We start from the raw sequence: 16,744 nt of genomic DNA on the forward strand, positions 1-16,744 counted from the left end.
ACTATACTCGTTGAAAAAACACACAAAATGCATTCTTATTCATCACTTGACTAGGGGCAACGTTGGTTGTTACTTTAGAGTCATCAAAGTAGCACCAGCGCTTTTGTCCACCTTTGTAAACGTACGCAGTATAATGTCCAGTAGATAATGTACCAAAATGATTAGCAACACCAAATATCTTATATTTGAAAGGTGGTTCCTGGTTTCTCACTGGGAAAGACTCAAGAATGGTGGTTTCCTCTTCAAGAGTCATCTTGGGCGGACCAGAATCATTCATTGTAGTCCCCGGCTTTGTCCAGTACTGTGTTAGATCCAATGTTTCAGTAACTGGGTAGGTTACAAAAGTTTCCAACTTGCGGATTTGTCCACTTGGATTCACTTTAAACCGTTTAAAGTTCACAAGCAACACCTGAGGCAAACGAGTAATTGCAATTTTCTTTGTCGACCTGGTGAACTTTTTACAACTTGAGCAATGCCATTTGTTGCCCTCGTCGAGTAGCTCAATCTTGGTAAACTCCTCAAGGCAATCCTGTAAAGTAACCTTCAGCGCATGGTTTAGCTTCTCAGGAATGGGGAGAGACAATATTGAGAAAGCATTGTAGGTGGTTGAGGTTGTTCCACATTCCAAGCATCGCAATTGTGACAAATACTGACCTTGAAAGTTGTCCACAATTATGGAAAAGTTCAACTTGAGATATCTCTCCCATTCGATAGTTGAAGCTAGTCTTACTGGTATTAATTCCCGATTCTTTTCCTGCTCTGGTGTCAACTCTGATATCCGCTTCTTTTCTTGTGGGTCTAGAACTGGCCTCTGATTCAAATCCTCATGTAGTCCGTCTAGCAAAAATGTGACAAATTCAGTACAGTCCTGTTGCGAGCATGAAGCAAATTGTTTCCCAGGTGAACATTCGCCGGCAATTTTCTTAAACTTTGACGGACTGAAAACCTTTCCATTGTTATTTAACATGTTCAAAAGCAATTCAACAAACGCTGTAGTGAGGATACCTTGCGTGCCTAGTTTGTTGTTGATGTTAATATGCTGCTTATACGACCCGTTGGTTGTAATGGAGGGGAAGAAGAAGGACGTTAATTGTGGTGTGGCTGCCAAACATTGAATCATACAATTCATATAGCATGAGTTTCCCAAGTTTACCAAACCAGTGGTGAAATCATCTAATAAATTCGAAAGGTGTTTCTGCTGAGGCTTGCTGGAAATCGGTTGAGTGGGCTTTGGAGTAAGTGTGACTGTACTAGAAGAAGAAGGATTGTATGGCTGTACACCCATGAACAGTGATTTCGGTAGTGTGTTTTCAACATTAGCCCTTGGACGCAGTTTGATTTCAGCCTCCTTCGATTCACTAGGACTTGCTCTTCTAGCTGATGACAAATAATCGTCAAAAGATTTGGGATAAACCAAGCCATTCATTTCCGCCGCTGACAGCAGATTGCGAGAATCCTCAAGTGCATCAGAGCCAAATATTTCAAACCAATTTTTGACTCCACCAGATAAATAAATGGGACGCAATTTAAGTTGTGACGAGATTAATGGATTCTTCACTGTTAGTAGGTCAATTAGTCGCTTAAATGGGTTCGCTAGTGGCTGCTCAATATCTTTGAGAATTTCCATAAATCTATTATTCCCTAGTACACCAAACTTGAAGTCATACATTACAACAAAGTCAAACTTTTGTCGTTCTTCAAACATTTTAAACTGTTGGTGTGACATTGTGTGTTTTAGCTTAGCTTCCAAATCCTGGCTTGTAGCCTCTGCGGGGAGATTCTCTACCAAGGAAGGTTCAATGTTCACAACGTTGGGATGCTTAATGTGGTTGTGTACGTAATCCTTTCTAGGTCGATAATCAATGAGCAAGACTTTGCTACTTTTGAGAAGTTGCTGGAGCTCCGCAGGACTGACCTGCTCTTGATATCCGTTGGTAGAACTTCCTTTTGTTGATGTTGATGTGCTCTCCTTTAATGCTTTAAATCGATCAAATAGATCGTCGCTACTCTCCACATGCAAACCCTTTTGAATTAACTCCACCTGTTGTGATCGATCTTCCAAAACACTCATTACCGCTGAGTACACTTCGTCACTGGCGGCTTTGATTTTCCCTTCAAAGTGCTTTAAGTAACGTTTCAGCAAGGTGTAAAGGATATACGCTAGTTCATAGTCGCAGTACCTGATCTTCTCCAACAATCTGCATTGGGCAACGAACCGTTCGATAAGATATAGTTGACATGGAACTATGATTTTTATTCCTTTAGAGTGCTCAACTAACTTTTCAAATATGATATTTTGAATTGCATCAAGCTGCTTTGTGGAAAGCGTGGTAGTCATTGCTGTGACAATATGAATAGAAAAGCCTTTGGGACCTTGATTTTTTTGCCTTTATGGAGTTTGCGCTACCAATACTCTCCGATAAGAGCAGACCTTCAGTACAATCAAACATTAGTAATCAAAAGAAAGAAGAATAGTGAAATAGATTTGTAGATTGAGCGAGTGACTCTCTAAGATCCTCTTTATTGATACTTTCAGGCTGAGACTCTCGGAATAACCTCAATCTCAGATCAGAGGGAAGGCACCGTACACTAGATACGCCATGCAATGCCGCTTATGATATCTATTTCGTATATGCTCTGTTCTCTATCATTCTACAATTTTACCTTAGTTGTGTTGGTTCACTAAAATCCAGTCGTCCTACAATTTGTGTTCCTTCTCAAACTCTTTAAGAAATTTTAGCACAAGTTTTGCAACAATTTTTTGATACACCACACATTTCTTTTTCCTCCCACACATTTCAACACACCAACACCATGGCCTCGTTGAGAGGAAAAAACGGATACTTTGAGTCTTGTTCCACCTACACTGATAAGGAAAACTATTTTCTAGTTGACTCAAGGTATGAGATTATAAGAGTCTTGGGAAAAGGGTCATATGGAGTTGTTTGTTCTGCAATAGACACCAAAAGTTTGAGCACTGGGCTCGAGCATAAAATTGCCATCAAGAAGGTGACCAAAATATTCTCCAAGGATATACTTTTAGTCAGAGCAATAAGGGAACTAAAGTTTATGAAGTTTTTCAAGGGCCATAAGAATGTATGTAAAATACCACTTGGCTCACTAGTCCATTACTAACGTGGTTTCTAGATTGCATCTTTGCTTGATTCCGACATTGTTTACGTGAAACCCTATGATGGCCTTTATTGCTTCCAAGAGTTAGCTGACCTTGATTTGGCTAGAGTTTTGTATTCAAATGTTCAGTTATCAGAGTTTCATATTCAAAATTTTATGTATCAGGTGTTGTGCGGTCTCAAGTATATACACTCGGCTGATGTTATACACAGAGACTTAAAACCTGGAAACATTTTGGTTACAACGCAAGGCACACTCAAGATTTGTGATTTCGGCTTAGCACGAGGTATAAATCCCAAATTTTTCAAAAATCGCACGGCCACAATCACCAACTACGTTGCCACGAGATGGTATCGAGCACCTGAATTGATTTTATCTACAAAAAACTATTCAAAAGCTGTTGATGTTTGGGCAATGGGGTGTATACTTGGGGAGTTATTTGGAAGAAGACCACTCTTTCCTGGGAAAAATCTGCATGAACAGATACATGAGTTATTCAAGGTATTGGGAAGTCCGCCACCAGAAACCATAAAGAAGTACAACTGGAAAATAGAGGGAATTCTGTGGGTAAAGTACAAGCCAGTCAATTGGAGATCGATATATCCATTCGCCCCAACTGAAGCAATCGATTTGATAGACAATTTATTACAGTGGGACTGCAAAAGGAGATTTACCGTTGACGAAATACTTGAACAGGAATTTTTCAAGTTTGTCAGAAACGTTTCTGAAGAAGCAAGTAGTCGGTTGCCGTTTGATTTCAGCTTTGAGGAGAAATCGTGTAGCATACCTCGGTTGAAGGAGGTGTTGGAGGCGGAAGTGAGTGAGTTCACCGAAATCTGCCATATTAGGGAGTAAAATGGGGAGGAACTATACAAGGTTAAACGTTTGAGATTGTGATCTCCCCCCGGGAGTGGGTTTATATTTTCAACAATAAACAAATGATTTAAGCTGTAACATCCTCTCCATACACTTATACCCGCACCACAAAAGTAAAAAGAAAAAAAAAAAAAAAAATATTACCTAAAGGGGAATTAGCTAATCCATATCCTAACACGTTCTTGATTCAAAGAGGGACTCATACAACTTCCTCTCCCCACTTTTTTAGTCTGGCTCACTATAAAAGGGCAAGAGTTTTGCTCTTTTCATTTTTTTTTTCATTTTCCCTCATTAGCAACTTCTATCATGACAATCCACCAACACCCAGACTTTATTCCTCACCAATACATTGTCCACATCAAGGGCCAAGATGAACCTTTAGTCACCAATGTCGAAGGCCAAAAAGAAGTCCACTCCAAGATACCAGGAGGAGTCAAGTTTCACCAAACTGTCAGGTTCAAAGTTAAAAACAGAAAAATGGAAAACTTACGTTTTGTCCAAGTCACCAAGAAGGCTGGTATTACAATCAAGAAAATCGAGGTTAAATTGGGTACCCGTGAACCATCTGAGACTGAAATTTATGAAGTTGAAACTCCAGAAGATGAAACCCCAGGTGGATGGTTGACCAAGGGTAAATACGCTAGTGCTACTACTTATTATGAGGGTGACAAAGAGTTGTATACCGATGACTGGACTTTGGAATTGGTTTAAAAGTGATGTATCACTTAGATTGAGCTTCATAGAATAAATGCTGTTTCGACTTCTTTTACAAAGACGCGTGTCTCCTCTTTCTCACCCTCAGTCTAAATGATAGCTTACGCAAATTAAGTTGTCGCCAAGATCATTGAGCTTAGATCTAAGGTTGCGAAATTAAAAGAGCCTTGGCAAAGCCTAGCGAAAGCTTACTATTTCGGCTTTTTAAAAGTAAGATGGTTTGTAGCCTGGGAACTAACTCATAGACCAGAACCAAACGTATGACGTAACACGCTTGCAACGATCAACGCGGTGCGGGGCAATTGATTGGAACACGGAAGTTACACAAAACTGAATGCAAGTAAAAAATGGATTTGGGTGTGCTCTCTATGCACGCATCTCTTCACCACCAATGCTTGCAATGAAAAGATCCCAATCAAGGGAAAGGAGAGCTTTAGTACCCAGTAGAAGGGGTTAGCTTTTCCCTTGTCTTTTAAATCCGTTTCCTGTTTTCCCCACATTTTAAAGTAGCATTTGTTGTCTTCATAACTCCGCACCATTACGGGCCGCTTTGTCCACAGGACAAACATCCGCTTTCCTATAAATAAGGACCTATACCTTTCACCTCCGTCTCTTTGACTAGTCATTTCACTACTTTCAAAGCAAAATTGTTTCAAAAATGCCCGGCCTTCATCCTGACGTAATTGCATGTCAAAACATTTTAAAAGTTAAAGGCAAAGACCCAGTTGTGTTCGAACTTGAAGGGAAAACTGATGGACCGGATGTTAAAATCCCAGGCGGTGTAAAATACCACAACACCTTCAGATTCAAGGTCAAAAACAGAAAGTATGAGAACTTAAGGTTTAAACAAGTTGTAAAGAAAGGTGGAATAACGATCAGGACTACCGAAGTTGATTTGGGTACTCGTGAGCCTTCAGAAACAGAAATTTATGAAGTTGATACTCCTGAAGATGAAACCCCAAGTGGTTGGTTGACCAGAGGTACCTACCAAGCAACAACTTACTACTATGAGGGAGACAAGGAGTTGTTTGTTGCCCCATGGACATTAGAAATCACTAAATAGAGAGATAGATAATAGAAGGATTCAATTAGACCCGAAGGGAGGCTAGATCAGAGTAGAGCTTTTCTTCACATTCAAAGAGCAATCGTGCCAACTTCAATTTATACAAGGTGATAATAAGGTCGCGAAGTACGGGAGAGAAGTTAATCAGAACCCCCAGATCTTCCATTATAGAATCAAGCAATGGCTCAGTTCAACCGTTATAGCAAATGAATTTGCATTTTTTTTGTACTTAAAATGGCAATACACTGGTGGGGCAATTCCTCGTTGTAAGATTGAATGTTACACAAAAATTGAAATACCGAGAAGTTCCCTTTTGGTGGAGATTTAACTTTTCAAGTATTCAAAGGGTACGGCTAGCCATAGTCACAGGAGTAACGTATACTACTTGGTCTGCTGGTGAGCTGTTCTGTCTTGGTGGAGTGTATACCTGAAATCAAATCAGCAAACTGCACTTCTTTCGGGTTCAGCATGCACACGGCAAGGAAAGGCCGTTGAGTTGATATTTACACAAAGATACAATTGTACCGAGGTTGAACTTCACTTTCCTATAAATACTAGACAAAATCGCTCACCTTTGAAGTTGCAAATGTTATATCTTACGCGATAGAAATTACTCGAATTATCAAAATATGACTGTTCCACATCAAGATTTCGTTCCACACCAAAATGTTTTGCAAGTGAAGGGCCAAGAGCCAGTGGTATTTGAGCTCGAAGGTAGAACTGAAGGTATTCACGTTAAAATCCCAGGTGGAGCAAAGTATTTTACCAAGTTGAGATTCAAGATTAAGAATAGAAAGATGGAGAACTTGAACTACAAGCAAGTTGTCAAGAAAGGTGGAATTCCAATCAAGACCAAGGAGGTTGACTTGGGTACTCGTGAACCATCTGAAACTGAGATTTACGAAGTTGATTCCCCAGAGGATGAAACTCCAAGTGGATGGTTGACAAGAGGAACTTATTATGCCACCACTACTTACTACGAAGGTGACAAAGAATTGTTCTCAACTCAATGGACATTAGAAATCACTAAATAGAGAGATAGGTAATAAATCACTTCATTAAATGTTCCAAAAGCAATTCGCATGGATAACATGAAGGTACTAAACAAGGTACAGCTGTTAACCGCCCTGGCTTTCCGTCACTTCGACACCACTAGGGGGAGACAATTTGTAGTTGAAGCGTCCTCAACTCGAATTCTTAATACAGTTCAGAAAAAACATTGTCCCACTCAACTTTTTCTGATCTAGAGCCTTGGTCAATCAAGAAACAGCTTAACTCTGTTGCCGCAACTTTTGCGAGGAAAATTGCAATTCGGTGGACCACTTTTTAGTGCTCAGGCTCAACTTAACACAAAATCGGAGCTCGTGTAAACAAGTCCTTTGACGAAAGAAGCAAAACTGCAGATATATGGAGCAACGGCCTTGCAGGAGTATCTACTAGATAGCATAGCAACTACACAGTCCAGACCTTAGACTTAATCTACCAAAAGAGCTTTTTTTTTTTTACTTTTTCTGTTTCGTAGACGATCAGCATAAAGTCCGGTCTAAACGGTTGCACAAATATATGCATGAACCGAGGCCTGACCTTCACTTTTCTATAAATAGTCAACATATCCACATTGATTCTGAACTTGCATCTCAACATCATTCTATTCACGTTACTCAATGACAGCTCCACATTCAGATTCTATTACTTATCAAAACATATTGAAGGTCAATGGGAAGGACCCGGTGGTGTATGAGCTTGAAGGAAGACAAGAACCTGTTCATGTTGTAATTCCAGGTGGAACAAATTACCACAACACCTTCAAGTTCAAGGTCAAGAACAGAAAGATGGAGAACTTGAAATATAAACAAGTTTTCAAAAAGGGAGGAATTCCAATCAAGCATGTTGAGATTGACCTGGGTACTCGCGAGCCATCTGAGACAGAAATTTATGAAGTTGATTCCCCAGAGGATGAAACTCCAAGTGGATGGTTGACAAGAGGTATGTACCATGCCAACACTACTTACTATGAAGGTGAAAAAGAGTTGTTTGTTGCCCCATGGACATTAGAAATCACTAAATAGTTGAAAGTACTTTTAATACAATGTATCAAATTGCAAACGCTGTAGTCAAACTCCGAGAAAGTTTCGGCAATAAAACTCTCCCATTCTCTCACTCCACTTTGGCATCGGCTGACTGGTAGAATCGTACAGTGCAGATTGTTATGAGGGACTGTATAGTGATGTTATAATCCATTACTGAGCTTTCATTGAACAGAACTCTTCTAGGCATCCCCCGTTCTCATCAATCACATGTTTAATTGAATTCCAGATTTGCCGAAGATTTAGTGTCGTGGATATTTCTCCGAAGCATATTGCGACACCAACTTTTGAGAGTAAGAACAAAAAAAGCTGATAAGAACAAACACCACCTTTTTCTCCGCTTACACACTACTGTGAACATCTTTATATGAGTATTCGTCAAGCTACTCACGCAGGCTCTTGGTATAGCAGCGATCCAAGAACGCTCAAGTCTCAAATTCAGGCTTTGTTACTAGCAGCACAGAAATCTGGCAATAATGTGGTTTCCGGGGCGAGAGTTTTGATTGGCCCTCATGCTGGATATACATACTCCGGTGAAAGACTAGGTGAAACTTTCAACGTATGGGATACAGCAAAAGTCAAGAGAGTATTCTTGCTAGGGCCTTCGCATCACGTTTACTTCAAAGACAAGGCGTTGCTTTCGCCATTCGACTTTTATGAAACGCCTTTGGGAGATATACCTGTGGACAGGGAAACCATCGATGACTTGCTTACAAAGAGATTCAAGAAGAAGCACGGGCAACCGGTCTTTAAAATGATGTCAGAGGAGATTGACGAGGATGAACACTCGTTTGAAATGCATGCTCCGTTTATTTACCACCAAGGACAAAAGTCTAAGCACGGGGTGCCTAAGATTATACCTATACTTATAAGTGGAATGGATTCAGAACTTCAGAGTGAGTTGGTGGATGCACTATTGCCATTTGTGGGAAATGAAGAGAACCACTTTATCATCAGTTCAGATTTTTGCCACTGGGGTTCAAGATTTGGATACACCAAGATCTTGACAAATAAGAGTGCAACATTGGACAGTTTGGAGGCTGATATTCACTCCTTAAGATTTTCCTCTATGCTGAAGGATATCCCTGTTCATGAAGGGATTGAATTGTTGGATCGCATGGCTCTCCAAATTGCCACCAAGGGTTCGGCTTCAGAATGGAAGGAGTACATTCGTGTATCCGGTAACACCATTTGTGGACAGAAACCAATAGCTGTGATTTTGCAACTTTTGGAGAAGTACCGATCAAATGAGAGTGGAGACGTTTTCGAATGGCTTGGGTATTCACAGAGTAACCCAGCAAGGTCTTCAAAAGACAGCAGCGTTTCATATGCTTCTGGTTATGTCAAGTTATGAATGGGAAATTGGGGGAGAATATATACATATATGAATTTTTTTTTATTATATATCTTATACAGTCAAATAGAGATTTTGATTTTGTTGCATTTAGATTTGAGACGAGAGAGAAAAAACAAACGTCGATGTAGACATTCTTCTACAACTTATCAATAAAGTCCCCCCCCCTAAACATGAGTGATGCCAAACTATTTACCAAGTCAAAGAGCATTGAATTGCAAGCAGAGATTGAACAAGCGTTTAAGAAATCGAAACCGATTAATCGAATCAAGATTGTTCTTCGAAAATTATTGGCAAATGTGATACTAAACAACCACGAAATGGCAACCTTGATGAAAGATGTGATACCATTGATGAAGTTGGATGATCTAGAGATTAGAAAGATCTGTTGCGACTACGTAGTCAACTGTGCACACTTATCAGCAGATGTCCAACAAGCAGTCCCATTTTTGCAGCGATTCAAGGACGAGCATTCACCATTATTGCGAGCATTAGCTATAAAGAGCATGTCCTCGATTAACCATCCCGCATTTTTGGATCTCAGTTTTGCCTCAGTAAAGAGGGCACTTCGAGACAAGGATCCATATGTGAGACGATCAGCAGTGTATGCAATTGCAAGAATGCATCAACACGATCCGGCACGTACGGAACGCGAGTCATTAGTGGACGAGTTAAACGACTTGCTTCATGACAATGATCTGGTTGTCATCTCTGATGCATTAGCTGCTTTGAGTGCCATAACGGAAAAGAGCAAAACGTTAAACTTGGCAATTGACAAGACCCACTCATTGACCTTGATTTCGCTCTTGAGAACTGCAAATGAATGGCAACAAATTTACTTATTAAGCTCACTTATGGGCTATGTACCCCAGACCGAGACCGAGGCCTTGGATTTGATAGAAGCCACTCTTCCATCTTTACAGCACGAAAACTCTGCAGTGGTGCTCAATACAATCAAGGTTATTATTTATTACAGCAATTATGCAAGAAATCCAGAGCTTCATTTCCCAATTCTTCCCAAGCGTATTGGAGCATCGTTAAACTCGTTGCTCTCCAAGCCATCGGAAACACAATTCCTTGTATTGAGAAACGTCATTTTACTTCTACTTGGGAAAAAGAACTTAGTACAATTTGACATTGAAATGTTTTATTGCCGATTCGATGACCCAATCTATGTGAAAGATACAAAGCTTGAAATTATTTACCTTCTAGCTAATGAGAACAACATTGAGCTGGTTTTGGATGAACTTGAGGAATATGCCACGGAGGTGGATGTCGCAATGGCAAGAAAAGCAATTAGAGCATTTGGAAACTTAGCAGTTAAGCTAGAAAATGCAGCCGAAAGGTGTGTTGAGGTGTTGTGCGACCTTATTTCAACAGGCATTACATATATTGTTCAAGAAGCAGCCATTGTCATCAAAAATATAGTGAGGAGGTATCCAGGTAGGTACAACTATGCCGTGGATGAGCTCACCAAGTACTGTCAAGTGTTTGATGAACCAGATGCAAAGGTTTCAATGATTTGGATGGTGGGACAGTTTTGCAAAACCATACCCAAACCTCGCAAACATTTGTCGCATTTAATGACTTCATTTACTGATGATCCAGTTGAGGTCCAACTAGCAGTGCTAACAGCAGTCACAAAATACTACCTTGTATTCCCCTTGGATGGTGAGGACCTTATTCTTGAAGTTTTGAAATGGGCAACAGAGGAGACAAACAATCCTGATGTTAGAGATCGTGGGTATATCTACTGGCGGTTACTTTCATCTGAATATACCACCAACTCACAAAACGGATTCCAAGAGATTACAAAGGACATTGTTTTCAACCAGGATCCACATATAACATCAGAGAATGATAGTATTAATCCGGCAATTTTGGAAGAGTTGGAACTAAATTTTGGCTCCCTTGCATCTATTTACCTCAAACCAGTTCAGAGTGTATTTAGGCTAGCCAAACATAAGCAACTTTCCTGGTCGCCTGCTCTCCAAACAGAACAGCTGCTGACATCGAGTCGCGAGTTTGCATCACCAAAGCCACTGTACATTCAATCGCGTACTTCCAGTACTTCTACAAATTCCAAAAGAGGATCGCATGTGGGAAAATTTAATATTGGAAAATCGGACGATGATCTTCAAAGTTTCAGTCCCAAGCCCCCTGTGAAAGAAAACTTTGGGCAAAAACTAAGCAGAAAGAGCTCATCAGTTACGGGAAAGATTGCGAGTAAGATCCTGAACTTCTAATGGCTTTTTTTTTATGTAGTGGATATATTTAGAATTCGAACATTGGGGGAAAATCTCACACTTGAGGCATCTGCCACGATAGTCTCATGCAATATTGGAGGCATACCCGGTTCCGGACCATTGGGCAACGTTTCTGCCAACTTCTCCATATCAAATCCCAAGAATGATGCTAGTACAATTAAGGCCGCTGGACGAGACATGACTCTCATTTGTTCTTTGCATGCAATGCTGACAATACACAAGGGACAACCCCATTGGCAATCGCATTGTTTAATCCTGTTAAAAGTAGAGTTTATCAACTCATCAATACATTCAAATATTTTGTACGAGTATCCAGATCCATTTTTACCTCCTTTTGTATCATAAAACACCAATCTAGCTGGCCTTTTGCGTTCAGATTTTGTAGTTTTAAACTCCTTTGTAGGTGCTTTACATTCAGTTGCCAATTCAAAGTCTCCTAAATTAGCGTTTGCTTGTGAGTAGTTGGCAAATATTGGGAGCATGTTCATGATACCATGAGCAGCTGCATGGATGCCACCAGCTGCCGAAAGTTGTTTTGCTTTGATGATGTCAATGGCGATTTTAGGAACATTTAACCAACATCCTTTTGCATAGGCCACTACCGGTGGGTTATTCACTTCCACCACTTCAAGAATTTCCTCTTTCCTATTAACTTTAAAGAAGCCAAACACCTTCATTGTAATTTTGATAAGTCCAAAGAATATGGGTATATCCATTGTTTTCTTTACAGGTATCGGCACCAATGGTTTGACCAAGTCAACTTCCTCTGGGTCAACATCTGTGTAATCTCTTTGCGAAGTTGTCCAATCGACATTGACCCTCTCAACTTTGGCATACTTTTCCTTGTGGTTAAACTCCTTTACAAGATATGGTTGTCCTTGGTGTAGAAAAATACCCCCTTCGTAAATGGTGAATGTCGTTCGCAGAACCTCTACTTCTTCAATCACAATATTTCTATTATTGGTGATATCAACTACTGCAACATTGTCATCTTCAACAGCTCTAATGGAGACCAATTTCGATGGTTTGGGCATATACTTGGAACTGGGAATAAACCTATCACCAATATCTTGAACCAAATGCTCTTTCAAAATCTTTTCAAATGATTCAAAACTGCGACCTTTTGAAAACCATTTGTAATCTTCATTCAACACAATCGACTCCTCATAAGCAGCACATTGCAAATGCCTTTCCAAAATCAACAGTCCATGCTCCATATCACGCAAGCTGTCTACACATAAATCCTCATACGTGTTTTGAACCAAATCGTCTGCGTGTTCAATATAATATTGGTCAATAGGAGACCTTCCTGGGACAAACACCACCAAGCTTCCTTTCGCATCTTTGCGCCTACCAGCTCGTCCAAATTGTTGATGCAAATTCAGCTTCAGCATTGGGAACCCACAGGTTATTACTACATCTAAATCGGATAAGTCAATACCCAATTCCAAAGCATTGGTAGCTATGATCGCCCGTAGTTGTCCATCAAACATCTTTTTCTCAATGATGCGTCGGTCGGATTTGCTGTATCCACCTCGATAGGACATAATATCACTCTGTACTAAACCCAGTTTGGAATAAGGCGACTTCTGTAGTAGTGTCCTCACCTCCCTCATCATCATTTCAGAAACGACTCGTATAGGACAAAACACTATAATCTTTAAACCCTTCATTTCCGTTAAAAGTGTGAGCAAAAGCCTTGCCAGCTCAAAAATCGGACTGACTCTTGTGATCAACTTACTATTGGAGTCTGCAGGCCCTCTCACACCACGATTGTTCATCAAAACTGGTGGGTTCCACACTAACATCTTTTTCTCACACTTTGCACTCCCATCATTAGAAACATGTGCTACTTCCAGATCTTCTGGAATCGAGCATATAGTTCTGAAGTGCTGAACAGGGTTGTTAATAGTTGCCGAACAAGATACAAACCGGAAGCTTTTCTCATCTGGAGAAAACCTGTCCTTAATTCTCAAAAGACGTGCCATGACATAGCCCACATTTATACCAAATGTTCCTTTGTAAATGTGCAATTCATCAACAACGACATATTTAAGACCTTTTATAAAGTTTCTCCACGATTCAAAATTACTGTTTGGGAGGATGGAGGCGTGTATGGTGTCTGGGTTGGTAAATAATATATCTGCCTCGTTCAGTATCTTTACTCTTTCAATGAAGGGAGTATCACCATCATAGGCATCAATGACAATAGGTCGTTTAAAGTTACTAGGCAAATGACTCAAAAGTGATTTAAATTGCTTCATCTGATCCTGAGCCAAAGCTTTAGTTGGAAATATGAATAATGCAGTTGTGTGTCTCCCCTTCAACCCATTGCTGATATCCCACAAGATTGAGTTTAGTACCGGTAGTTGGTATATAAGGGATTTGCCGGATGCAGTCAGGGTGCTTACTATGATATGAGTATCTTTAGATTCATCCAATAGAGTTTCCAAAGACTCCGCTTGATGTGTATAAAGTCCCTCATCTATGGATATACCCTTTGCTGCGAGAAGTGCATCTCTCAATTCAGGATGGAGACACTCAGATGCCAGACTCGACAATGGTTGAAACTGAGGCGGCTGAGTATCATTCAATTTTTGAGTCGAAACGATCTGGTCGGCATAGGTTCTAGATTTCCTCAATGCCTCGATCATTTCGTCTGCTGTATACAGAACCTTCTCACTGTCCACAACATCTTCCTTATCCTCTAGCACTTTCACCATATCCTCCAATACCGGTTCCTTTGGAATCAACTTCAAGGCTTCCTTAATCAATGCCTCTTCTGCACGTTCCACGCTTTGAAATTTCCCTATGTAATCCAAAATGAACTGCTTAAATCGACTATCTCTTCCTTGAATTATCCTGGCCAAGCTGTCTTTATCCAATGGTTTCAAATTGTAATTAGCGCTATTGAGGAAAAAGCCCTGCCTAACAGACGCGTCAAACTCTCTTGGTTTGGTATCCATCTTCATCCTCTTCCTTCCCTTCATCATTTTACCTATTCCGTGTATTTTAACATCCTGGAAGTCAAATATGAGAATCTGTTTGGATTGTTGTGTCTCACTATCATCAAACTTGTCACCCACGGGCGTTTGACCGTATCCCTTGCTGCTGAACTTTACCTCTTCGACAAAGGAGACCATAACCTGATTTTCATCCACGTAATCAAAAAATACTTCATCTTCTGGAAACAAGTACTTAATCGTTGCCAAGTCTGTTGTAGTAATTGTCAGGTTCAATTTTTGAAATAATTGCACTGAGGGAATAACACTCCGTGAATGAGATGCAAGAAATGTAGCGTGCTTATTTATTTCATGGAATATTGAAAAAAGTCTTTTGAAATACAGGGACCAATCAGAGGGAACAGGCGTGTGCTCCATCTTGGGCACAATCTAGAGATGGATGTGTTCTCTTACTGTCGTGAGAAAGAGAAGAGGGTTTGAATTTAATTATGCGACACTGAATATTTTGCGACATTATATATTCTGCGACACTGGTAAGTAACCGATTTTGTGTTAAAGGGAGTAAAACGTAGTTACGCAGCAATCTTATACCAAAAGCAATCATGCATAAAACCTCAATACACAAGGCTGAGTATTACTATAAATACAAACTCAATTGATCTTTAAGATATCCATAGACAGAGGTATTAGTCACCAAAGCTTTCATAATGCAACATCCATTCTCGAAATTAAAGTTAAAAAGCAGAGCCTCCAACATCCCTGACGCTGATCCAGCGGTCTCACCTGGTAAACCACCAAGTACAAAACAAATTTATCAATCAAGGTTAAACTACGGTGTCAACTTTGGATCTAGTTTTGTTTTAGAAAAATGGATTTTTGGTGATTTATTTTCTGAAACTAAAGGTGATTCCGAATTGGAAGCTGTATCATCGTTGGTTGACAAACATGGGGTTGATGATACTAGAGCCAAATTTGAAAACCATTGGAATAACTATATCACTGACGATGATTGGAAGTGGTTGGCTGATCACCAAGTAAACTCAATTAGATTACCAATTGGATATTGGGATGTCGATGGTGGAAACTTTACCTCGGGATTTAAATTTGAAAAGTACAAGGCTGTGTATGCTAATGCATGGTCAATTATAAAGAAAAAATACATTGAACCAGCTTCAAATCATCAAATTTCGGTTTTAATTGATATTCATGGTTTACCCGGGGGAGCTAATGACTCTGATCATTCTGGTGAAAGCGGATGTAAAGGTGGATTTTGGAAAGATGATAAGGCTCAATTAGAATTGGCCAAAGTGCTGGGTTGGGTTGCTAATGACTTGAAGAATTATGAAAATATTGCTGGTATTCAAATTGTCAATGAAGCAGAGTTTGCCGACCCTGCAAAGAAGCAATCAACTTATTATGCAGCTGCATTGACTGAGGTGAGAAAGAGTGACAAGCTGATTCCAGTTGTTATTTCTGATGGTTGGTGGCCAGACCAATGGGTCAAATGGGTCCAGCAAGAACAAGGAGATGATGGATACATTGGCGTGGTGGTTGATGAACATATCTACCGTTGTTTCTCCGACTCCGATAAAAAGAAGTCAGCAGAACAAATCATTGATGATTTGAATGGTGATGTGTTGACCAACTTGAATGATAATGGTAAAGGTGTTGACTTTATTGTCGGAGAGTGGTCATGTGTGTTGGATCAACAAACTTGGGATCACACAAAAGGAAATAGAGACGATTTAGTTGTGAAATATGGCCAACACGAACTTCAAGCTATTGAGCAAAGAGCAAGCGGATCGTACTTTTGGACATTCAAATTTCAATCTGGAAATGGTGGAGAATGGGATTTCAAAACCATGACTGACAAAGGTGCCCTCAAGCCATTCCCAAAGCCATCTAACCCACCATCCGATGATCAATATAAACAAGCTGTGGACAACGCTACCAATAACCACGCTAATTACTGGAAAGATCAAGATCCAAAGGGAAAGTACGAGCCAGATTTGTTTAAAGATGGTTTCAGCACTGCTTGGAAAGATGCTGATGCTTTTGCCAAGTTTAATGGTTCAAGAGTGGGAAGAAAGGAAGCTTTGAAGAGGTCAAGATTGCTTGAAGCGATCTCCAATAAAAAAGGATCTCTGAAGAATATATGGGAATGGGAACAAGGATATGATGAAGGGTTGAAGGAGTTTTACAATGCAGCCATTTAAATGGTGTTCCTCGTTTAGATAGATTTTATAGGTTTAGAATAAATGAGAGATATATCACACAAAAACTAAAAC

The 16,744-nt window shown here is 40.0% G+C and overlaps 10 protein-coding genes across 10 annotated transcripts; 8 read left to right on the forward strand and 2 right to left on the reverse strand. All coding sequences in view use genetic code 12, as the record gives it.

Moving 5' to 3' along the window:
- Position 1: 1 nt before the first annotated feature.
- On the reverse strand, positions 2–2,338 carry DOA4 (ubiquitin-specific protease; the record flags this gene model as incomplete). Its single annotated transcript, XM_067692768.1, has 1 exon — positions 2–2,338. One exon carries the CDS (start codon positions 2,336–2,338, stop codon positions 2–4), a length of 2,337 nt encoding a protein of 778 aa, XP_067547357.1.
- A 476-nt stretch (positions 2,339–2,814) lies between these two features.
- CSK1 (mitogen-activated protein kinase) lies at positions 2,815–3,987 on the forward strand (the record flags this gene model as incomplete). Its single annotated transcript, XM_067692770.1, has 2 exons — positions 2,815–3,096; positions 3,148–3,987. 2 exons carry the CDS (start codon positions 2,815–2,817, stop codon positions 3,985–3,987), a joined length of 1,122 nt encoding a protein of 373 aa, XP_067547358.1.
- Positions 3,988–4,314: 327 nt separating this feature from the next.
- Positions 4,315–4,719, forward strand: I9W82_003771 (uncharacterized protein; the record flags this gene model as incomplete). Its single annotated transcript, XM_067692771.1, has 1 exon — positions 4,315–4,719. The coding sequence occupies one exon, from the start codon at positions 4,315–4,317 to the stop codon at positions 4,717–4,719; it is 405 nt and encodes a 134-aa protein (XP_067547359.1).
- A 661-nt stretch (positions 4,720–5,380) lies between these two features.
- On the forward strand, positions 5,381–5,785 carry I9W82_003772 (uncharacterized protein; the record flags this gene model as incomplete). Its single annotated transcript, XM_067692772.1, has 1 exon — positions 5,381–5,785. One exon carries the CDS (start codon positions 5,381–5,383, stop codon positions 5,783–5,785), a length of 405 nt encoding a protein of 134 aa, XP_067547360.1.
- Positions 5,786–6,414: 629 nt separating this feature from the next.
- On the forward strand, positions 6,415–6,819 carry I9W82_003773 (uncharacterized protein; the record flags this gene model as incomplete). The annotated part of the gene is made up of 1 exon (XM_067692773.1): positions 6,415–6,819. One exon carries the CDS (start codon positions 6,415–6,417, stop codon positions 6,817–6,819), a length of 405 nt encoding a protein of 134 aa, XP_067547361.1.
- A 630-nt stretch (positions 6,820–7,449) lies between these two features.
- Positions 7,450–7,854, forward strand: I9W82_003774 (uncharacterized protein; the record flags this gene model as incomplete). The annotated part of the gene is made up of 1 exon (XM_067692774.1): positions 7,450–7,854. The coding sequence occupies one exon, from the start codon at positions 7,450–7,452 to the stop codon at positions 7,852–7,854; it is 405 nt and encodes a 134-aa protein (XP_067547362.1).
- A 385-nt stretch (positions 7,855–8,239) lies between these two features.
- I9W82_003775 (uncharacterized protein) lies at positions 8,240–9,226 on the forward strand (the record flags this gene model as incomplete). The annotated part of the gene is made up of 1 exon (XM_067692775.1): positions 8,240–9,226. The coding sequence occupies one exon, from the start codon at positions 8,240–8,242 to the stop codon at positions 9,224–9,226; it is 987 nt and encodes a 328-aa protein (XP_067547363.1).
- Positions 9,227–9,399: 173 nt separating this feature from the next.
- I9W82_003776 (uncharacterized protein) lies at positions 9,400–11,472 on the forward strand (the record flags this gene model as incomplete). The annotated part of the gene is made up of 1 exon (XM_067692776.1): positions 9,400–11,472. The coding sequence occupies one exon, from the start codon at positions 9,400–9,402 to the stop codon at positions 11,470–11,472; it is 2,073 nt and encodes a 690-aa protein (XP_067547364.1).
- Positions 11,473–11,483: 11 nt separating this feature from the next.
- Positions 11,484–14,873, reverse strand: I9W82_003777 (ATP-dependent 3'-5' DNA helicase; the record flags this gene model as incomplete). Its single annotated transcript, XM_067692777.1, has 1 exon — positions 11,484–14,873. One exon carries the CDS (start codon positions 14,871–14,873, stop codon positions 11,484–11,486), a length of 3,390 nt encoding a protein of 1,129 aa, XP_067547365.1.
- A 290-nt stretch (positions 14,874–15,163) lies between these two features.
- On the forward strand, positions 15,164–16,672 carry I9W82_003778 (17-beta-hydroxysteroid dehydrogenase-like protein; the record flags this gene model as incomplete). Its single annotated transcript, XM_067692778.1, has 1 exon — positions 15,164–16,672. The coding sequence occupies one exon, from the start codon at positions 15,164–15,166 to the stop codon at positions 16,670–16,672; it is 1,509 nt and encodes a 502-aa protein (XP_067547366.1).
- Positions 16,673–16,744: the final 72 nt, after the last annotated feature.

The sequence above is a fragment of the Candida metapsilosis genome, assembly GCF_017655625.1.
Source record: "Candida metapsilosis strain BP57 chromosome Unknown scaffold5, whole genome shotgun sequence".
Classification (NCBI taxonomy): Eukaryota; Fungi; Ascomycota; class Pichiomycetes; order Serinales; family Debaryomycetaceae; genus Lodderomyces; species Lodderomyces metapsilosis.